The 23,934-nt window shown below is 38.0% G+C and overlaps 1 protein-coding gene across 5 annotated transcripts; it reads left to right on the top strand.

Moving 5' to 3' along the window:
* Window positions 1–4,777: 4,777 nt before the first annotated feature.
* On the top strand, window positions 4,778–21,721 carry LOC105039819 (bifunctional 3-dehydroquinate dehydratase/shikimate dehydrogenase, chloroplastic). Of its 5 annotated transcripts, none has more exons than XR_012137392.1 (13): window positions 4,778–4,959; window positions 5,045–5,501; window positions 9,294–9,399; window positions 11,501–11,719; window positions 16,312–16,667; window positions 17,936–17,999; window positions 18,131–18,239; window positions 18,348–18,491; window positions 19,058–19,206; window positions 19,895–20,057; window positions 20,140–20,195; window positions 20,610–20,667; window positions 20,810–21,721. XR_012137392.1 is itself a non-coding variant. In XM_010916103.4 (12 exons), exons 2-11 carry the CDS (start codon window positions 5,308–5,310, stop codon window positions 20,178–20,180), a joined length of 1,542 nt encoding a protein of 513 aa, XP_010914405.1. In that variant the 5' UTR covers window positions 4,778–4,959; window positions 5,045–5,307; the 3' UTR covers window positions 20,181–20,195; window positions 20,610–21,721. The 5 variants fall into 5 exon arrangements, 3 of the variants coding, with proteins under 3 accessions (XP_010914405.1, XP_073105885.1, XP_073105893.1); XR_012137393.1 differs by having other exon boundaries at window positions 20,790–21,721; XM_010916103.4 differs by having other exon boundaries at window positions 18,351–18,491; window positions 20,610–21,721.
* Window positions 21,722–23,934: the final 2,213 nt, after the last annotated feature.

The raw sequence follows: 23,934 nt of genomic DNA, 5'->3' as shown, positions 1-23,934 counted from the left end.
ATATAAGAATCTTGAATGTCACCATTGTGGCAAAATAGGACATATCAAGAAATATTGCTATAAATAGGAAAGGGAGAAGAATGACAATGACAAAGATGATCGTGTTGCCACCACCACTTCAAATGAACTTCTTATTATTTATGATAAAAATGCGATCAATCTTGCTTGTCATGAGATAAATTGGGTGATTGATAGCAGTGTCTCTTTTCATATAACATCAAGGAAGGAATTCTTCTCATCTTATACTCCCAGTGATTTTGAGAACTTGAAGATGGGTAATAATGACTTGTCAAAGGTAGTAGGCATCGAAACTGTCAGTTTGGAGACCAACAGTGGAACAAGGTTGGTACTTAAAGATGTCAGGCATATACCAGATATTCGTTTGCATTTGATTTCAGCAGTAAGGCTTGATGATGATAGATATTGTAATACTTTTAGTGATGGACATTGGAAACTCACTAAATGCTCTTTAGTTATGGCACGGGAAAAGAAGTGTTCAAGATTGTACTTGATATAGATTTTAATTTCTACTAATTCTATGAATGTTGTCGAGAGTGATAGCTCGTCAGAATTACGGTACAAGAGACTGAGCCATATGAGTGAGAACGGACTTAATTGTTTAGCCAAGAAGAATTTGCTCTCAGGGTTGAAAGGTGCAAAGTTAAAAAAATGCAGCCACTGCTTGGCTGGAAAATAGAAAAAGATCTCTTTCAAGAGTCATCCTTCTTCCAGAAAGTCAGATTTGCTTAAATTGGTACACTCAGATATTTGTGGTCCATTAAAGATAAGGTCACTTGGTGATGCACTTTACTTTGTGATTTTTGTTAATGATCATTCAAGGAAGCTTTGGGTTTATGCCTTGAAATCAAAAGATCAAGTACTTGATGTGTTTAAAGAATTTCATGTTTCTGTTGAGAAATAAATAAAAAAAAAGTTGAAATGCATCCATCCAGATAATAGTGGTGAATATCTTGGACCATTTGATGAGTATTGAAAACAACATAGTATCAGACATTAGAAGACACCTCTTAAGACTCCTCAGTTGAATGGCTTGGTAGAAAGGATGCATAGGACATTGATGGAGAGAGTCAGATGTTTTCTTTCAGAAGTTAAGTTGCTTTTAGATCTTTTTGGGGTGAGGCTTTATATACTGTTGCACATGTGATTAATTTATCTCCTACTGTTGCATTGCAGGCTGATGTTTCAAATAGAGTTTGATATAGCAAGGATGTTTCCTATGATCGCCTGCATGTATTTGGCTGCAAACCTTTTGTACATGTGCTAAAAAATGAAAGGTCCAAGTTAGATGCTAAGATAAAATAGTGTATATTCATTGGTTATAGTCAAGATCAGTTTGGCTACAGGTTTTATGATCCAGTTGAAAAGAAACTTATTAGAAGTCATGATATAATTTTCATGGAGGACCAAACCATTGAAGATATTGACAAAGTAGAAAAGTCAGAGTCTTCAAGTAATGGTGGTTTGATTGATTTGGACCCAGTTACAGTAACACATACGTCTGATGTAGCTGAGATTGGCATTCAAAATGATGTGCAGAATGATGTTGAAAGTGATCAAGTTCTGGGTGACCATGAAGTTGTAGATGGGATAGATGCTCCAGCAAATGAGATTGTTGATGATCAACAAGAAGTTCTTGATGAGCAACCTACAGCTCCACTTAGGAGGTCGACCAGAGATTAAGTTCCTTCTACTCATTACTCACCTAATGAGTATATACTCTTGACTGATGGTGGAGAATCCGAATGCAATGAAGAGACTATAGATAGTGAACAGAAGGTAGAATGGGTCGCAACTATGAAAGATGAAATGAAGTCTTTGCTTAACAACCATACCTTTGAGTTGGTTAAGTTGCCTAAGAGCAAGAGAGCTTTAAAAAATTGATGGGTTTATAGGGTGAAGAATGAAGAGAATACTTCACATCCACGATACAAAGCTAGATTAGTTGTTGAAGGCTTCTGTCAGAAAAAGGAGATTGACTTTAAGGAGATCTTCTCACCAATTATGAAAATATCTTCCATCCAAGTTATTTTGGATTTGGTCGTCAGTCTTGATTTAGAGGTTGAGCAGATGGATGTGAAAACGATCTTTCTTCATGGTGACTTGAAGGAAAAAATTTACATAGAGCAGTCCGAGGGTTTTGAGGTCAAAGGAAAAGAGAACTATGTTTGCAAGTTGAAAAAGAGCTTGTATGGTTTGAAACAAACTCTCAGGCAGTGGTTCAAAAAATTTGAGTCTGTTATGGTTTAATAAGGCTATAAGAAGACTACTTCTGATCACTGTATTTTTGTGTGGAGATTCTCTGATAATGACTTCATCATTTTTTTACTTTATATTGATGACATACTTATTATTAGTCATAACTCTTTTAGGATTGACAGGTTGAAGAAAGAGCTTAGTACGTCATTTGCTATGAAAGACTTAGGACCAGCAAAGCAGATTCTTGGTATAAGAATCATTTATGACAGAAAGTCCAAGAAGTTGTGGTTGTCCCAAGAGAAGTATATTGAGAAGGTGCTCCATCGGTTTCATATATATAGATAAAGCTAAATTTGTAAGCACATCTTTTGCTACACACTTTAGGTTAAGCATTAAACAGACATCTTCTAATGAAGAAGAGAGGCGAGACATGCAAAAAGTTCCTTATGCATTAGTAGTAGGCAGTTTGATATATGCAATGGTTTGCATCAGATCGGATATAGCTCATGCAATTGGTACAGTTAGTTGCTTTCTTTCTAACACAGAAAGAGAGCATTGGAATGCAGTGAAGTGAATTATGAGATATCTTCGAGACACTTCAAGCTTGAAACTTTATTTTGAAAATGGGAAACCTGATCTTGCGGGTTATACAGATTCAGATATGGTTAAAGATATTGACATGAGAAAGTTTACTTCAGGTTACTTGATTACTTTTGTAGAAAGAGCTGTGGCTTGACAATCCAAGTTGCAAAAATGTATTACATTGTCTACTATAGAGGCTAAATTCATTACAGTGACAGAAGCATGCAAAGAGTTATTTTGGATGAAAAAATTTGTGCAAGAATTTGAGTTTACACAAAAGAGGTATGTGTTGTTTTGTGATAGCTAAAGTTCTATTCATCTTGGTAAGAATTTAACTTTTCATGGTAGATCTAAGCATATTGATGTACGATATCATTGGATATGAGATGTTCTTGATTCCAAGTTACTTGAGCTTGACAAAATTCACACTAATAATAATGGCTCAGATATGTTGACAAAAACTCTATCAAGAGGGAAGTTTGAGGCTTGTCAGTTGGTTGCTGGTTTGACAATTTTCTCCACATAGTCAGAAGGGGGAGAATTGTTGGGCTTTTGGGTTCTCTTCCTATGTGGAGAAAAATCTAAAGTTTAGTTTATTTTGGTTGAGGCCTATTTATGGATATGGCCTATACTTAAGCCCATTATGAATCATATAAATTGACTCTTGTTGCCCTAATTTTGAGACAGAATATTCAGCCACTTGAAGAGAGAAAAAGAGAGAGAAAGGGAGGAAAAAAAAAAACACAATCTCGTGGGTTTTGGATAGCTCTGCACAGTTCGGATCTAGTTGATAATCGAAAGGTCATTCGTAGTATAATTGAGCTGATTTTTGGACAAGTAGAAGACACATGGTTCTTGAACTTCAACAATGCTGATTATAATTTGGATGACTGAAAACCTGATTTTTAGGGCTTGGAACAGAGGCTATATTTTGGTGACTTTTTCTTCACTCTCTTGTTGCTTCTTTCTTGTTATTCTATAGTTGTTGGAATTACAGTTTGGCTCTAAATTTGTGAACTATTTGTGACTGTTGTAAATATTATATTGATTATAATGAAGCTTTTTTGGGTAGATTTTTGGTCCCATGGTTTTTACCCTTCACATTGGTGTGGGGGGGGTGCACGTTAAAAATCATGTGTTCTCTTTTATAGATTTTTTGTGCATTCTTGGGCATATTTGTGTGTTGGATATTTACTTTAGTTGCTGAAATTTTTTTTTTTCGCTCCTCACAGATTAATTCAAGCGAGAAAATATTGCCTATCTTGATTGTCACCGTCTCTTTTCCCAACACTTTTGACAGATTCTTCGTTTCTAGAACTAGTTGCTGTTCGCGATTTTCATTGTGCTAAGAGTTTAGGGTTTTAGGCATCATCTGGTCGGTTGGTGGAATGTAGGACTTTGGTTACAATTTTTTGTTGATTCTTTACGAGATTACTCGGTCTTTATTCATGATATAGAGGTGGAATTTGCTTAATAAGTTGTTTTTTTGAGTCATATCTTTGTTGAATTTTAAATTCTAAACCTTTTAATGGAGAGTTGGTTTCCGAATCAAACTTTTTCATGGACAAATGTTAAAACTAATTTTGAGGGAAATTTTTTTTTTTTTCCTGAAATCTTAAAACACTACGACTCTCTACACTGACCAGCACTTGAGATTATTTATGTCCAAAAAATGATTTTTTTTTTTTTCATTTTATATATTTCTGTTCTTGAATGGGAATTTATTTGGTGGGGTCCTGGGGAATTTGGGGACTCAAGCAGGCCATAACTTTAAAAGAGACCACCGAACGTTTTTATGGTTTTGTTTGTGGAATCATTGGAAAGCTTTGTGTTTTGGTTAAATAAGATTTCGGACATTTCTGCTAACTCAGTATCCTTGTCCTGAAAGCTTTAGTCGTCATTTCCAAAAGAAAAGTCGGAATGTGTAAGATTTTGAAGTTAGTGACATTTGTTTTGCAGATTTTGAGATTGGCGGGCTTTTATCTAGATTCCTGTTGAGCTGCAATATTTACTTCTGTAACCAAAGAGGATGAGGAAGTTGTTGTTTTGATGAAGCTGGTGACTGCAAGAAACGTCGCATGTCTACGAATTTTGAAACAAGAAAAGTTCATGTCATCCTACTGGGTTCAAATCCGTGTGTGTGACACGTTCATTTTCCGGGTTCGGATCGTTTTTTCGCGCTAGAGAACGATTGGTTTTTTTTTTTTTTTTTTTTCGACATCAACCGTTGGATCGCATCTTGCAGAGACCTTGAAGCACTTCAATATCCATCGTCGCGAAAGAAGGGGAATCATTCTTTCGCGCGAAAGATCCAATTGAACGTTCGGGCAACTCGCAACTCTTATTTGGACTGCCCAGTCCGATCCAATGGCTCTTCACGGCTCCGTGCATGCATTACCCTCGGCCACCAACCGCGAAGCTACGGCTATTCGCTGACCGCGAAGCTACGGCTATTCGCTTCCTTCATACCTTCCTCTGAGAGAGAGAGAGAGAGAGAGGAAGAAGGGAATGGCGATGGAGGGGTCGACACTGCCGCCCGTGGCGAAGACGGTGAAGCAGATGGCGGCGGATATGGACGCGGCGAAGGCCGCCGGTGCCGACCTTGTCGAGATCCGCCTCGCCCAACCCTCCGCCTTCCGTCCCCAGGAGGACCTCGAGTTCTTGCTCAAAGGCCGCCCACTGCCTGCTCTCGTCACCTACCGGTATGTCTTATGCCCATGATTTCTCCCCTCCCTTCACCCCCAACACCCAATCTCTTCATCTGATTCAGTGCCGCAATAGTTATTGGGTTGGATACCTCTCTTCTTTGATGCTCCATTTTTTTGCGTTGGTTCATTACTCTTCTGTGGAATTACAAGGGTTGATGAACAAGGAAGAATTTTTTTAATGTTTGTCTTTGAAACCATCCTTTAGATTCCATCACTATTCTCTTCTTTATGGTAGCATTTGGTGACTTAAATGAGATCACCATGGTGATCTAAGATCACCAATGATTCGAATCATATGGTGATCTGATCATCAGTGACCCAAGATCTTTACATTTGGTAGGCCATGGTTCGGTGATTAAAGATTCTTGAGAATCCATAAGTAAGCTGTTTGGTATTCTATAGGAATCCAAAATCACTAATTATATAATACAAAAATTATCCATAAGAATATATTATTAATAAAATATTATTATATTTATTAATATATTAATAATTAATATATTTTATAATAATATTTTTATTAATACTATAAACTATTAATCTTATAAAAGTATACAATAGTTATTATAGGATTAATATTTTTTATACTTATAATATATTATTTATTAATATGAATATTTATTTTGATTAGAAAATAAGATAAATAGAAGTAATATATTAAATATTTTTATTATATAAATATTAAGTACAATAAAATATTTTTATTTAATTTAAAATTATCATGAAATCATAATATGACAATAATATGATTAATAGTATCTTATAATGTAATATATATCATAAATATAATATATAATATCAAATATAATATAATATCATATATACAATATTGATATAATATATTAATTGTATATTGATATATCAACTTTTTTTAGACTAAGAAATATTTTTGTCCTTGTATTTCAGTCTAAGATCACTGCCTAGAGATGATCTTTGATTCCTGACCTCGAGGATGGGTATCCCATCACTGGGTTGGAGAGTGATTTGAGGAGTGGGGGTGATGTGAAATCAATGCCATATAGGATCATCATGGTGCAACCAAATGCGGTGATCTCATCACTTCTACCTACATTATACTTGATCTTAGATGGATCACCCCATACCAAACACCCCCATGGAAGTTAGAAGTATTGGTGGGAAAAGGAAAGATTTTGATCAATTGGTTAATCACTTCATGTTGAGAAAGCAGCAACTACAAGTGATCTAGTAATCCACTTGCTACATTTGAGTGTTTCAAGAGATCCCAATTGGATTTTTGTTAATAGTAGATCCACTACATTATGCTTTTCAGTTCTATAACTCTCTTTTTTCACGAAAGAAATAAAGAAAGAAAGGAAGAAAACTTAATATTATCCATGTCTATGGAGTAAAATATCGTTGTAATTGGATCCTGTGACAGCCTAGATGGCCTTGGATTCTTTATATGTTAGAATGCGGGTACGTGCAATTGGCTTCATTGCTTGAAAGATAGCAGATATGAAGAGGATATATTTTATCTGCTTATTCTACATCTTTGAGTTTGGTTGCTGCTCTGTCCATTAGCAATAACCAAGGAAGGAATCATACTAATTGCCACCATTTTGGTTTATTTAGACCTCTTTACTTTCATTCTCAACCTTCTTATATTAGTCAAGATGCAAGATTTAAATAACCAGAAAAAATAATAATTTTACTATTTTCCTTTGCATTGATAATGTATCTGATGGGTGAGAATGGGAGTGGCATATATAAATTTGTTGTGTCTACAACTAAAATAGAAGTTTAGGTACTCTTTCTTCTTGTAGTGGAGGAATTATTGCTGTGTTTATTTGCTTGATATAAGGAAAGTAGGTCATATTATAGATGCTCTATGAACTATGATCTCTTGTAAAAGTAAAAATGTATTTTATGATAATTTATGCTCCATGAGTCACTTACCCTCTATTTGGTACCAAGGATGAATTGGAGGAACGGTGGATGAAGGAAAGGATGGATACATCTTTCATCCATCCTCTCATGTGCTTGGTGAAACATGAAAAGATGGATAGGAATAATTTACTTCTTTATTTAGTATAGGAGGAATGAGAAGAAGAATAGATGTTTGTATGATATTTTTACTAAACTATCCTTTAATTAAAAAAATATTATCATTATCGATTTATAATACTTATTTATACTAAAGAAGTAGGGCCATATATAAACTTATAATCCTTATAATTTATAATTTATAAAAAAAATATAAATATTTTGTTTAATTTAATTTAATTTAATAAATAATATTATATGTTAATTATTTAAATTAATTTTATGTAAATAGTTAACTAAAATTATGAATATAAATAAAGGAATCTAAGATAATTCTAATTATTTACTTTAAATCTCATGGGATGGAAGTGTTGCAATTCCTCCATAGAATTGGATGCCTCACTGTCTTATCCTATTCCAATAGCGATTTTGATCATGTGATCTGGTGGATATCCTCTATCTCTCTCCCCTTCATTTTTTTTCTTCTTTTTCTTCTTTTCCTTCTTTTCTTATCCCTTCTTTTTTTCCTTTTTCTTCTTCTTTCTCTTTCCTTTCTTTCTTCTTTCCTTCTTTTCTTCTCCCTTCCTTTCTTTCTTTTATATTTCTTCTTTTTTCCTTTCATTTTTTCTTTCCTTTATTTTTCCTACCTTTTTTTTTTCTCTTTCTTTTTCTCTCCCCATGTGGATGGATTTCAGAGTTCTAACCCTGTCATGCTCCCATTTTCTCATAGAGACAAGACGGGATGGCTGGGATGGCCCCATCCCACTAGGACGTAAAATCTTGCTTATATTATGAAAATTATGTAGTAAGATTAAATAATTGATGATAAAATTTAATAGTATAGGATTAATAGCATATATAAAATAAAAAAATATATAAATAAAAGAAATGAAAAAGTGAAGAAGCATTAGGGCTTTGTCAAAAAATTAATGAGAGATAATTTTATTAGCATAGAAATCTACTTCACATGTTTCATCCTTACATCCTCCTAATTTGGGAGGATGCAAATTAGTAGGCCAAGATGGATGGGCAATCTCTCTTGTCATCCATCATTCGTAAGATTTTTTGAATCAAATGGTGGATTGGGAGAATGCAACTTGGTGGGCTAGGATGGATGGGCAATTTCTCTTTATTGTTTATTTTTTTAAGATTTTTTGAATCAAACGATGGATGGAGGCCATCTATTTTTTCAACCTCATTCATCCTCTCTCTCGTGACCCAAAACAAACACAAGGTTAAGGTTTGAAGACACTGTTGCAGCATTTTGATATGTGATGCTTGTTTTATGGTTCAAAGTTTTAAATAGCATGGGATGGGACCTCTACCTTTCTTGTCGAATAGGACACTCTGCATGTCGACACTTTGCATGGTGGATGTCCCATCCCATCCTGGCCCATTTGCCGACTTGTCCCCTATCCCGGCACTCGGATGGTGGGACACCCTGTCATCCCATAGTATTCAAAACCTTGGTATGGTTCCCTAGGATGTATAGAGACTGGCTATTAATAGAGAATCCAGTTGCAAGTTGAACATATGAACATCACCATGGAATGGACCATAAGTAGCAATATCATGCTTATTATTGGTCATCAATTTGATTTAGAACAACATTTTGTTCTTATGTATCTTGAAATGATTGAAGACATCAATAACTGAAGCTGCGGCTTTTTCTTCAAAATATCTATGTCTTCACTCTTTTCCTTTTTTTGGTTTAATGATGTTAGGTATTTGGGATTATGTAGTGCTTAGATGTTTTACTTTTGACCTCTACTGTCTTAATAGACCAAAGTGGGAAGGAGGTGAATATGAAGGTGATGACAACCAGCGGTTCGAGGCACTTCACACTGCAGTGGATTTAGGAGCTGAACATGTTGATATTGAACTTAAGGTTGGTCTATGAAGGACTACTATAACATGTTCTGTGCAATTGCATCAAGTCCATGGAGATTATTTTTAATGCTAGCTGAATGGTCAGCTGTATTCATTGATTGTTCTGGTGGTCAATTATATGAAAAATGAATAAAAATACTGTTTATTTTCTATGATCAAGATTTTGACTTTTCTTTGGGTGATTTGCATGGCAATCCAATCTAATAGAGAACTCATGTTGTTCTTTTTGGAAACACATCCTTTTATGTTTTTGCCATCTTTAAGCATCCTTATCATTCTTCTTTGGAACATTAATTTCTTTGATAATAAATATAAAAACTCATCTTCTTTATATTTCATTCTATACTTTGCATTGCTTTAGTGATGAAATCAAGCTCAAAATTATGGTAACATGGCCAATTATGTGATATTTCTTTTTTAAAGCATGGGCAAAATGTATCCAAAACATCGGTGGGGGATGTGTTTTGAGGCACAGGATATGAATATGAGGAACCGCATAAGGCTTCTGGTATGCCCAAAATCCTGTTGCATGTTGTTTCTCAGGATGCAGGGTATCAGTGGTTCTCAGGGCTGCATAGGGAGTTAGGGACAGTGGTGGACCTTGAATAGAAGGACTTAGCATTTAGAGGAGTATTTTGGGTATGACATCCAGCAACAGACATCTTGACAGAAAGGAATTGATCACAATACTAGGGAGAAAATAGGGAAATAGCAGGTCTTCCAATGGATTCTAGGATTAGTAAGTGAAATAGGAATAGTCTTTAGGGTTCTATGAATAGTGAAAAGGCTTGTGAAGGGATTTATAAGGGATTTGTGATCAGAAATTTGAAAAAATATGTCCACAGATTTCTAATTCTGTATATTGATATCTAAATTTTCTAGTGAAAATAACAAACTGGAACAAGGCAAAAGGGAATATCTGGGTTAATAATTGATGATAAGGCTTCTAGAAATCTTAATGGATCAAACTAGTGCAGAAAAGGTAGACAATAAGTCCAAACATTATTAAATGTGATCTTAGTTACTAATCAAAAAAAGTAAGCAACAAAGAAAAAAGAATAGTGGAAAGAGAAGTAGAGGAATGGTGCAGTAAGGAGCAAAGAATCAGAGGAAAGAAGATAAGAAAAAAAAGGAAGAGGATAGGAGAAGGGGAGGTTGAAATCACACGAGCAATAATAAAAGTTGATACAAAGTCATGAGGTCCTTGGGCAAAATGGGCAAGGTCCAAAAGGACCTTTTATTGGCCGCCTTAAGGAGAAAAATGTCTGAGATTGAAGTTGGGTGACTTCAAATAATCTGCTGGATCATTCACCATCAGGATAATGCAGGAGATGATTCAAGCAATTTTGGCTTCGATTTTATCAATGATAATCATATTCTGTCTCTTATCCAAAAGTTGCGCGCAAATCTTATGTATCCTTTGGAATCAAGGGACATTTTCATCATCTGCTAATAATTGGTCATTTTAACTCAATCACCATTAGACAACCTTGTAGATATCCAGCACAACACAATTATAAAATCAATGCATTCAATAGTCAGTACACTAGTGATTGTCGAGTTCCCACAATGTCTCCAAGACTTCAATGATATTCCTACTTCAGGAAGACAGGTACCTAAACTCCAACAACATGAAAGTTGAGGAGCAGCCGTTAGAGTGAACACATACTCTTCTTATCAGGCATAGAGCATAACTTTTACCAAATGGACATGGATTTGGACCCCAGTTGTTATATCGAGCATAGACTATGGACTCTATTTACTAAAAAAAAGTCCATGTTCAACCTAAAGTGTGCTTATGATTACAAGATACAGGAGATCTATATGGTGTATGTAGAATAGAATACTCTAGTACAGTACATCGCTTGCTATTTATTTTCAACAGCTACTGAAAGAAAACAATCTTCTAATTTAAGACTAGTAACAGACCTGATTTATCACAAAGAATTCTGTGGTTGCTAGAAGTGATACTTACTAATTGAATCATTGAAACCAACTGCTTTAGTCTCGGTTTATGCATGATTGGTTTCTCTGGATTTTTTTAAGCCATCGATTTGTTTGCTTTGCTTGACATGTTACTGGATACTTCTCAATTGCAGGTGGCTGAGGAATTTGTGAGACTCATATCTGGAAAAAAACCAGAGAATTTTAAGCTCATTGTTTCTTCTCATAACTATCAGAGCACTCCATCCAGCGAGGAGCTTGGTAGCCTTGCGGCAAGAACACAAGCTGTTGGAGCTGACATTGTGAAGGTTGTAACAACTGCTGTGGACATTGTTGATGTGACACGAATGTTTCAACTGATCGTCCATTGTCAAGTAAGTGATAAATATTATCTGGTTACTTTGAGTGGTTGAAGTCTAATGGGTATCTGCAGTTATATATGTTTTCTAGCAGTTTTCCGGATGTAATTTTCAAAGTTTCAAATAGTGGTGACTCTGTCTCCCTTTACTTTTGATGATCAATTCGTCACTCCATCAAAGACACGTATTTTGTATTGTTTGTATTATGTATATATATACCTGTTTTATTTTCTTTCTAATGTGTATGTGAGTGTGTGTTTGTGTGTGTGTGTGTGTGAGAGAGAGAGAGAGAGAGAGAGCCTTTCCAACTAACAGTGATGTGTAGATCAATGTACACCTTTTTGAGTTACAAGATTTTAATATTTTACTGCATATTAGATAGAAAGTTGATTTCAGGAATTGTTCGTTTCCTTTATATGCATGCAGGTGCACATTATATACCTTCTCATATGTGCCTGTAGTACCCAACCACCAATTGGGACCTCTTAATTTGTGAGTCAATGGTCAGGGAGTAAGCTATTATGGTTCTTGCATGTGAAATTTGTATTCAGATGAGTTGTATTGTTTAATGAGGTGTTAGCTCTTGGATGGTCGAAGATGACACAGCCATTGTTGGATTAGAATTACTGTTTAGGTGATTTTTATTTTTTTAAAGTAAGTGACTTTGTCAATGTGTATATAATGAAATTGTTGGGTGGATATCTGGTCAGGACACCACCTTCCAAGACCTTTTCAATACCACGCGATGCAGTAGGAAGAAAGAAGAAATAAAACAAAAACAATCAAAATACGTTGATCAATCACAAAAGGGCTCGCCTCCACGGGGCATGCAAACTTCACTATGAAAAAAAAATTTACAAGAAGAGATCTCACCCTCAACCCTTGTACACCCAATTCTCTCTCACCTGAAGTTCTCTTCACAAAAACTCTATCTTGGAAGACCCCCCGAACCTCTGAAATGTCTGACATTCACTGTCCAGGAGCCTCCTGCTCCTTCTCTCCCAGCACTTCCACCTCTCTCTCTTCTCTCGGGTTCCTTCTTGGGTTCATGCCGCCATAGGCTCACAGGTCTCCGTGAGAAAACCATGCCAAAAGACCACACTGTTTCCCTCAGTGCCTCACAGGCCCTTTTAAAGGGCTTAAACCCAATTAGATTAGGTTTAAGACTCCTTAATCAATCCATATACAGACCTGGACCGTTAGATCGAGAACCAGATCAACCCACGCCCTCCGATCATGCTTCGGTCCACGGAATAGTGCCGTGGACCATGAGAAACGCGTGGGAAACGTTCACGCGGTCCACGGATCCAGTCGTGGACCGTCCGGTCCACAGTGGACCGGGGTACAGGCCCAGGCAAGGTGCCTGGGCCTGGGCCGGCCCACGTGTGTGGGCCCGCCCACAGGCTGGGCCGCGCGTCCCGCGCGTTGGCCCTATCTGGGCCCCGCACCGCCGCCGCTCCGTCGGCGATCCTCCACCGCCTCGGGTCTCGTGCCGACTTCAAAAGCTCGTATCTCCTCCATTTGAGCTCCGTTTGGGGTGATCTTGGTCCCGTTGGACTCCGTTTTTTGTCGCGAACCTCGTTGTGGGCTCAATATGGGCTGAATCTCGAGGCGTCAAATCTTAACAATCTCCACCTCGACTCGATATTCAGCCTCCTCCAAACTCTGAGAGCTTCTGGATCTCCTCGTCCCCATGTCCTGGGGCAATCGCCTGCTGATCATGGATAGACAAGCATGGGGGTCGAGCCAGACTACTCGATCCCATCTCCGTCGTATGCTGTGCTCCTCCTGACCTGAGACCTGCTCGGGGCATCATCCTGCGGCAATAGGAATCTCACCTTGCGACGTCGCCTCTCGTCCTCCCGAGTCTCCTGTCTCATGCCCGATCTACCTCCTGGAGCTCCACTTGGCTCCCGAAGCTCCACCTCGCACTAGGCTCTCCGTCAGGTAATAATGTTCTCTGCTCTCCTTCTTCCCCTCCAGCACAATCCTATCACCGCATAGCACCCTCAGGATTCCTCCACCAGTTACCGTCCTGTAGCCTCTTGAACTAGTCCGCTAAGTGAGATAAGATTCCATCTGAAATCGGATATGTATCGGACCTCTCCCAATCTCCTCACTGCACCGTCATGTGTCCTCCAATTGATCGTTCCAATGCCTCTGATCGCACAGCTCGATCCATCCGACAGATATACAGTGCCCTCACTGTTCTCTAGGGAGTCAAACTGCTCTTCTCTGCAACATACATGATAGGAGCATGCAGAATCTAATATCCACTACTGGAAAGAAGTAGATACCTCATTAGATATCTCCAGGATATCTCCATCTGAATTGCTGCCGATCGTCGCTACAGCAGCCACCGTTTGATTTTTGAGTTGAGGGCAATCTCTGGCTAGATGCCCCAACTCCTCACACCGGTAATACTTGGTTTTGCTCAAGTCCCTCCTGGACTTAAACCGCCTTCGTTGCGATCTCCTGTCACTCCGTCTACCGCCTCCTGCTCCTCCAAAAGCCACCAAAGCTGAGCTACCGCCACCTGAGCTCGAAGCTGGGTTCTCCGTCCTGAGAACCTCATTCTGGAGTATCGCTGCGGTGACCTCGTCCATCTTGATAGTGCTCTTCCCCACTACAAGAGTAGTCACCAAGGACTCGTACGAAGGGAGAAGCGACGCCAGTAAAACTAGCGTCCTAATCTTCTCCTCAACATTCTCGCCAACACTGAGGAGGTCGGTGAGAATCTTCTGGAAGTGGCTCAGATGCTCCAATACGCTCTGTCCCTCAGTCATCCGCAGTTGGTAGAATTGCCTCCAGAGGAAAAGAGTGTTGGTGAGAGACTTCGCCATGTACAACTCCTCGAGCTTCGACCACAGCACCGTCGGGAAAGTTTCGCTCAGCACATGGATCACCACCTCATCCGTCAGGTACATGCTGATGGTTCTCACCATCTGCATTTGTAGTCATTTTCAATCTCACACCTCCATAGTGATCGGCTTCTTATCGCACAAAAGAGCATCGATCAATCTCTGTTGGATGAGCACGTCCTTCACCTTTACTTGCTACAAGGAGAAATTGCTCTTACCATTAAACTCGTTGATCTCCATCTTGATTGTTCTTGTCTTCTCCATTTTCAGTCTTGCTCACCATCGCTGCAATCTGCGTCCTTCTACCGCCTTACTCTGATACCACTTGTTGGGTGGATGTCTGGCCAGGACACCACCTTCCAAGAACTTTTCAGTACCACGCGATGCAGCAGGAAGAAAGAAGAAATAAAACAAAAACAATCAAAATACGTGGATCAGTCACAAAAGGGCTCGCCTCCACGGGGCATACAAACTTCATTATGAAAAAAAAATTTTACAAGAGGAGATCTCACCCTCAACCCTCTCTCTTGGAAGACCCCCTGAATCCCTGTACATCCAATTCTCTCTCACCTGAAGTTTTCCTCACAAAAGCTCTCTCTTTTGGAAGACCCCCTGAACCCCTGAAGTGCCTGGCATCCGCTGTCCAGAAGCCTCCTGCTCCTTCTCTCCCAGCGCTTCCACCTCTCTCTCTTCTCTCGGGTTCCTTCTTGGGTTCATGCCGCCACAGGCTCATAGGTCTCCGTGAGAAAACCAGGCCTAAAGACCACACTGTTTCCCTTTGTGCCTCACAGGCCCTTTTAAAGGGTTTAAACCCAATTAGATTAGGTTCAAGACTCCTTAATCAACCCATATAAGGATCTGGACCGTTAGATCAAGAACCAGATCAACCCATGCCCTCCGATCGTACTTCGGTCCATAGAATAGTGCCGTGGACTGTGAGAAACGTATGGGAAATGCCCACGCGGTCCACGGACCCAGCCGTGGACCGCCCGGTCCACGGTGGATCGGGGTACAAACCCAGGCAAGGCGCCTGGGCCTGGGCCGGCCCGCGTGCAGGGGCCTAGGCCGCGCCCGCGCTCGGGCCCACGCACGGACTGGGCCGCGCATCCCACGCGTTGGCCCCATCTGGGCCTCACACCGCCGCCTGCGGCCGCGCTGTTGCTGCTCTACTGGCCGCCGGCAATCCTCCGTCGTCTCGAGTCTCGTACCGACTTCAAAAGCTCGTATCTCCTCCATCCGAGCTTCGTTTGGGATGATCTTGGTCTCGTTGAACTCCGTTTTTTGCCGCGAATCTCACCGTGGGCTCAATGTGGACTGAATCTCGAGGCGTCAAATCCTAACAGAAATGATGTAGTAAATGGCATGGGAAAAAACCTTTATGGTTATAACTTATTGCAGCTAAAGATGGAGCTTTTAATCCTGTGAAGTAGACTTGGAACAATGAGACTCGTAGAGATCTTAATTTTTTCCCCAGCCAGGGACTAATCGACTTTTAGATTAACATCACCACTATGGGTAATTGAGTAAAAAAATGACACCTCAAGATAATAAAGGAAAGTCACAAGTTATGATTTAGAAGTTTCTGCTAGAACCTCATCTTGTTTTCTTTATTTGTTTCTAAATCAGAACTTTTTCCTACTTGAACCAACTACTATAAGTTGTTATTAGGTACATGATTGAGAAATTTTTTTATTGCTATAGCATGAAGCCTATTTTTGAGTTATATTGCATTTGACTAATGGATAGGAAAAGCAAGTCCCCATGATAGGATTTGTTATGGGTGAGCGGGGGGTGATCTCCCAGTTGCTTTGCCCCAAGTTTGGTGGCTATCTTACTTTTGGCGCACTTGATGCGGGAAAAGAATCAGCTCCTCGGCAGCCAACTTTATCAGACTTGTTGAATGTCTACAATATCAGAAAGATCAGAGCAGACACAAAAGTTTATGGGCTTATTGGAAAGCCAGTTGGCCAGAGTAAACGTCCTATTCTACATAATGCAGCATTTAAGTCTGTTGGTTTCAATGCAGTTTATGTTCCACTTTTGGTGGATGACCTTGCTAATTTTCTCAGTGCCTACTGTTCTCCAGACTTTGCCGGGTTCAGGTACGTTTTGTTCTTAAAGAAAGCTTAGTAGACAGTGGATGCGTTTTAGTGATGTTTAGTCTTACCAATGTATTTATTTGTAGTTACTTTAAATACTATAATTTTTAAGAAAAATTTGAAGTTCACCCTGAGGAGCATCAGAAGTTAAGGGGTTCTCTGATGTCAATCAAAGTTCTAGAGTTGATTATCTTCATAGTATGGAGATATTTTTTAGTTTATCTTAAACTACACATGTTGGTGAACCTATATTAGGTTCTCTAACCAGTATGAGGTGTACAATTCTGAACCAATCTGGCAACACTTCATTAATATTCTCGTGATTCCAAGCTTCTGATCTGGTGGCCATACATTTATCTTGTAACGTATTCTAGCATTATGCTTACCCTTGTAAAACACGTCGCTCCATTTATCTAAGTAGCCAGAGCATCTTAGGCAAATCCTGTTTGATATGTACTTCTTTTGTCACTAGTTTTTTTTGCATTCCTGAAGCTCTGCCTGACTCTCCTTTCTATTGTTTATGGTAGTAGAGCAATAGTTTAGTGTTTTTTGGTAACCTACAAATTGAACGTCACAGAAGCAAGGATTTAGACATTGCCACTTCAGTATAGTACTGCCAGTACAATACCTTTCCGATAGGACAACAGGACAGGTACAGGAATAGGACACTGGTTATTTCTTGACGTGGTAAAATTCTGCATCTTGTAGATGGACCTAAATTTCTCAAAAAAGTAGATGGATCTCCCTTTCTCAAATGGTCTCACAGATTGCAGACATTCCATGCAAGTACACATAAGATGGCAGGCACCACCCAGAGGAGGGATAGGATATATGTGGATTGTGTGAATTTCTATTGTCACCTATTCGTTTCATGTGGAATAATGCCTCTCAATTGTAATCTGAGATTTTTTTTGAAAAAACAGTAAATTTCTACCTTACTATAATATTATCTATAAGGCACCCATTGAAAATAAGAAGACTGTCAGGTTAGTCATAATGTGCGATGCATTGGTTATTGGCTGGTTGTGACATTATGGAAATGTTGATTTGCCATCTTGTAAGATTTTTTTTTTTTTTTTTGATAGTCTGCAAATATTGCAGCCTACATGTTCTTTATCTGGCCCCATTTGCTGTACTTTTGAGTTTTATAGGTTCATTGTTTTTCTTGAGACAACAACATGCTAGTCTTCTTCAAAACCTTAGTTATGATGATTATCTTGACAACTTTATCTGAATTGTTAGACATCCATTTTTTTTAACGTGGTTTGCAGTTGTACACTTCCCTACAAGGAGACTGCAGTTACATGTTGTGATGAGATTGATCCCATTGCTAAGGTAAATGATAAAATCAGAACATTTTTTCAGTTCGTTCTATGGGGCTTTTTTAGCCACCACAAGCTTTAAAAGTGCTATAATATTAAAAACTCAAGATCTATATCATTTTTGTCTTCTCTGTATCTGTGCAGTCTATAGGAGCCATAAATACAATCATTAGGAGGCCGGCTGATGGAAAATTAGTTGGTTACAACACTGACTATATTGGTGCAATTTCTGCTATTGAAGATGGGATTAGAGGTGTATTGCATATTCAATAGCTTTTGGTTTAAAGATTTATCTAAATGAAATAGATTGGTTGTATTTTGAGATCTCTAATTCCATTCATGTGTTTGGTGTAACCTTCAGCAGGTTCATGGGCAAAGGATGCAGTTGTTTCGCCCCTTGCTGGAAAACTTTTTGTTGTCATTGGTGCTGGTGGAGCTGGCAAGGCTCTTGCTTATGGTGCTACGGAGAAGGGAGCAAGAGTCGCAATTGCAAACCGTACTTATGGTAATGCTCAATCTCATAACTTCTTGATCTTTGCAAACTTTCTAGGCAGTGTATTGTCTAGATATGAAAAGAACTGGAAATAACTGCATATTTTACAAAATAGTAAAAGTAATATGTCTACTGCGACATTTAGAGTTTGCAGATGGACCCATGTCTTGCTATTCGGTCCATGTGATTCACTGTTCATGTGCTGTGAATTACATAACTTGTTGGATCCATGATATATCTTTGATGTTAGCAAGTTGCCTGGGCTGCGTATTCTTCAGTTTTTCTTTCCCCTCTTAGAGAAAATTTTAAAGTTCTAAGTACTTCAATTTTAAATTTTTGTATGAAAATGAGGAACAAATGATGGGATCATCTTTGTTGAGTTTACCAATCTTTCATTTGAAGACATGTTATGCCCTAGATGTATCTCAATCTATATTCTGCATATGGCTTTTAGTTTCTCTTCGCTATCCCATGGTATTTGCCACTAATTATTTTTTTTTAAAAATTATTTTTGTTATGAAGGATGTTTCTATTGATCACTGTGCAGCTTGTAAAGTTTGTGCTTCTCTGACTGCCAGAACGAGCTAGAGAGCTTGCTAACTTAATAGGTGGACATGCTCTTACACTTGCTGAATTGGAAAGGTTCCATCCTAAGGAGGGGATGATTCTCGCAAACACAACATCTGTAGGAATGCGTCCAAATGTTAATGATACCCCTGTGTCTAAGGTTTGTGACACTCTTGTGATATTTATGATAGCATACAAGTAGCATGGTGTTATGACTAAGAAGCCTTTGTTTCCAAATTTATGCAACTAACAGTGTTGGTTTAACTCTTGGGAAATGTTTAAACCTCAAAATGATAGGGTTCTACCCCAGCATATGCAGTAATCTTGCCACCACAACCTGGGTCCACTTGTTGGCGCCCATCTCTTCAGCACGTGCACTGGGTCGAGGTACACAGAAGGTGGATTTCAAGTCTGTTTCTCAAAAAAAAAAAAAAAAAAAAAAAAAAAAGAGGAAGAGTACTCATGCTGATTAAATCTTATGTGGTACTTGACTGAAAACTAACACCCTAACTGAGCTTTTTATGTTGCAAGTATGCCTTCATTTTTCTACTTTTATTTCATCAAATCAGCTTAGTAAATTCTTATCATGATAGACTGCTCTTGATTTTCTGTTAACGTCGTAAATGAATATGTAGCATTTTAGGGCATCCTGATGCCTTTCACTTTATATGGAGCTGGAAACAGTCTCTCTATATGTTGCTATTTGACCATGATCTGTCAGACAGCATATATAACCTTCAACCATATGACTCTGTATAATATTTTCCCACTGTTTACTGATGACTCTAATTTTTTGTATTTGGTGCACTGAACCTTACTGATTGACATAAAATGCAAAAAATCTGCAGCAAGCTCTGAGGTCTTATGCGGTGGTGTTTGATGCGGTCTACACGCCAAAAGTGATCAGACTTTTGCGAGAAGCCAAAGAATCTGGAGCTGCTGTTGTTAGTGGAGTGGAGATGTTCATAAGGCAAGCAATGAGACAATTTGAGTTGTTCACAGGTTTGGCAGGTAAGTTGTTGCCACAGCTGTGTGATGATCTGTATTGTCTGTTGTCTTTAAATAACTTTGCCTGCATATTGTTCCTGTGCAGCCCCTGAAGGCCTGATGCGCAATATCACTTCAAGTTTATGAGAAATACATAAAACGGTCTGTTCCCATATATCTTGAGCTTTATTAATTTGCACTCTGTGATTTTGATCAGATTTCCCCAAAACAATATGGTAGTTTGCAAATAACAATAACTCTTCCAGAGACCAAAGTAATAATAAGCACCTTCTTTCCAGTCACCCATTTTATATCCAATACTGATCTTTCTCTAATAACACAAATGCAAGCATGCACTCTAGTTCCACTCTCCAGCATTGAACCTCATCATGGAGCAAAATTTCTTTTGATAACGGTCTCGAAATGTGTATAAATTGTATTTTTGAAACTCATTAGAGAGAAGGCCCCTAGGTTGGTGGTGGTATATCACAACACTTCTGTATAGATTAAAATTATCAAAGCATGCAAGCTAGTGATAAGTTCCCTAACAATTGTTGCTTTCTTTGGATGATGCAGAATTATTCCCCGTTTGATGGAGTTTCCGGGGCATTGATGCATAATAACGTCTACATAGGTGAATCCCTCACCAAGTCTTCTTACTCTGCTTGCTGTTTCTATTTATGTAAAACTAGCTCAGTGCTTTGGAATGGAGAAGTGTGTTAGCTACTTGAAAAGTTTGATTCTATTTTATTGAAGAGTGCTCTGTTCTTCCAAAGGCTGAGAGGAAGTCATCATACCCTGGCATATTCTGTTCATAATCCTCTTGTGGCATTAGAAATGGGCATGCCCTGTTCCAACAAGCTAGTGACAGTGCAACAATGAAGCTAAATAGTTGATTAAACCTGGTGATGCTGATGAGGTCCTCTGCCTCTCTGGCAAGCTCCCCATCTCCAACAACATTTGCTACAACACTCATCAACTCCCTCATTGTTTTTAACTGCCCTACCATGGCTGAAGCTGCCCTTTGAAAATTATTTCTGACCTTTGTTGGGGAAGGAGGAAGGGGGGAGCATGAGGTGCTATAGATCAAATGCTTGAAGAAAGGTTGCTTCCAAGTGTTGAAGGTTATGGTCGTAGCATTCTTAAGTGCTGCTAATGAGGAACAATCAAGAGGCTAGGAGATCAAGGGGCACAATGGAAAGCCTCCAGTGCCTGATTGATGTGGTAGCTTGTTGATCAAGATGCCGTGTAAAATTGGAGGATTTGATGAAATGGAGGTCTTCAGGGAGAATGCATTGAAGGGCTGGAGAGAAGAAATTTACCTATAATATCTTTATGATTGGCTCTTGCGAGATTGGTAAACGAATATCGGACAAGGATGGTTTCTTTGAATATCCTTTTCAATTGCCTTTGTCAGGACTCAAATATTTGGAATGGCTAAAAGCTTGCTGGAGAGAAGAGCGGAATTGGAATGGGACATTGATGTCTTCTTCCACCGTATTTCCATGAGTAGCTTTCGCGAGACTGATAAACGAATTAGTGTTCAAAAAGGGTTGAGTGTCACAGGTAAGTAATACTGGAAAGCTACTTGCTATAGCTGTAGTCTCTGCAAACCAGACTTCGGATTTGTAACTCAAAATCCAATAGCGCCGCCCCAAAATTATGTAATGGGAGTTGTAGATAACTAAACAGACCCTTATAGAATGTTAATCTACAAATAAAATTTAAAATATTGAACATTTCAAATAGTAGTACAACTTTGAGTATTCTCACCAAGATTATAGTTGGAAGCGCAAGCTTTGGTTGTGCCATTTTTTTCTTAAAATATCTTTTAGATTGCGTTTAGTAGCTGGTAATCTATCCATATGCTAGCAATTTAAAATGAACCTATCAGATTACTGTGTTTGGTATATTTTTTGGATGGTAATCCATATTGTTTTGGACAGAAGTGGCTATCCAGATTACTACTTGTGCGACAATGTTGTAAAAGAATTTTTAAATAAAATTACCTCTTAAAAAAATACATAAAACCCATCCCTCCACCCTCCTCCCTAGTGGCTCTCATTCTCTTCTTCTCCAAGCTCCCCCATGCCCTCGCCGACCTCGATTGCCTCCCTTCCACCCATGCCTTTATCATCTCTAATCATAGCCCCCACTTCTATGCTAGTATCGACCTCTCATCCCTCACCTTCATCACTGTCGTTTTCTTTTTTGACGACCCAACTGCCGCCCCTTCTTCTCGTCGGACATATTTTAAAAATTTTGATTTAAATTTAGAAAATAAAATCAAATTTTCTCACTAATTCAAAATTTCATAAAATTTTATGGTGATATTTTGAAAATTTAATTTTACATTACTGATAATTAGATCGTTATATCGAATATATCAATCAAGATTCTTAATAATTTTACTGCAACATTATCTGTATGTACCAAATACAATAATCAATATTACTAATAATTTAATGATGATAATTTATTTTGAATATAATTCACATTATCTTTCAAAATTATCCGATGGTGCACCAACTGCAACCTTAAAGTGTCATGCAACATAAATAAGGAATATCCATCTCCAAGTACCTTTTGTATGGTATAAACTTGGTTTCTTTTTGCAACAGACGGACAACATTCATGGCTACATAGCTAAACTGATGCCAAGACTTCGTTTTTCTTCTTATCTGTTTCCATCCTATGCTATGTAACATATATGATTTGGCATTAAAAAGATCTTGAAATTAACGTTATTGATTGGTCTAAGCATAGGGAGGAAGAGGACATATTTAGTAACAAATCAACAATTTAATTTTTATGATTAATATTGAACTTCTTATTTAAGATGCATAAGAAAAATTAAAATATTAAAATATTTTTACGCGCGCGCGTGCATGTGTGTTCATATGGACACACACATACACATGGATACAACCAAAATATTTGATAGGTTATTTTGCCATCCTATTATACCTAAGAAATATAGGAATTCCAACAATTACTTTTTGGCCAACATACAAATTACTTAAAAGCTATTAAATTATCATATTAATAGCTATGATAAAACTAATGCCTTGGCTTGAAAGACTGTTGAAAGTCAATTGGGTATAATGAAATGCTAAAAAACAAGGGAAAGGAAAAGAAAAAAAAGGTTATTGGAGAAAAGATGCTAGATTTTCGAAAAGAAGGGTAGAATATAGAATATTAATAATAATATATGCAACGTGCTTCCATGAGAAGAAAAAGTTTTAACAAAAATATTTTTTAAGGGAGGCTCAAAAACTAGCCTCCGGTTTTCGTCTTTAGTGAAAACTTTCAAGATATACCTGAGCCAATGTATAAATTTTTTTTAGTTTTTATAAATCTTTGGAGCTGCAGAAGATGAGTTACTATCCATCTTAATTTATGACTGAACTAGAAAGGCTTGGTTCCCACTTACCAGTCACCTAATATTGCAAAATAGCTGGTGGTTTGACAATGATAATATACGACATGTATCTTGCGAGATCCAATCATCAACATGTTCCAAAATACATGGATCACCGGTCATCAGACCTCTCTAGTTTAATCTTAAACCAGAGAGGATCTTGGCTCGTGGAAGTTTTGTTAATGATTATCATAATAATATCATTATAATAACACACTCTATCTCCATTATTATGAAAAAATTCTTAACATAGGGCTCTAACATAATTTTGATTCTACTTTGTGAAAATATTACCGAACTACTGCACTTTTTCTTTTAATAGAATGGTTCACAGGTGATGAGCTATCCACAATTAGGTGCAACCCTCCTCCACACACTCTTATGCTTTATTTGACTGTGGTTTGTCAAATTATCGGATAATTTCATGATTCCTATGAATCATTTATCTGAAAAAATAATTTTTTAAAAAAATAATTTTTA

This window comes from Elaeis guineensis, chromosome 1 (genome assembly GCF_000442705.2).
Source record: "Elaeis guineensis isolate ETL-2024a chromosome 1, EG11, whole genome shotgun sequence".
Lineage (NCBI taxonomy): Eukaryota > Viridiplantae > Streptophyta > Magnoliopsida > Arecales > Arecaceae > Elaeis > Elaeis guineensis.
The sequence above is the reverse complement of the archived record's forward strand: the minus strand, read 5'-3'. Positions and strand labels throughout refer to the sequence as shown.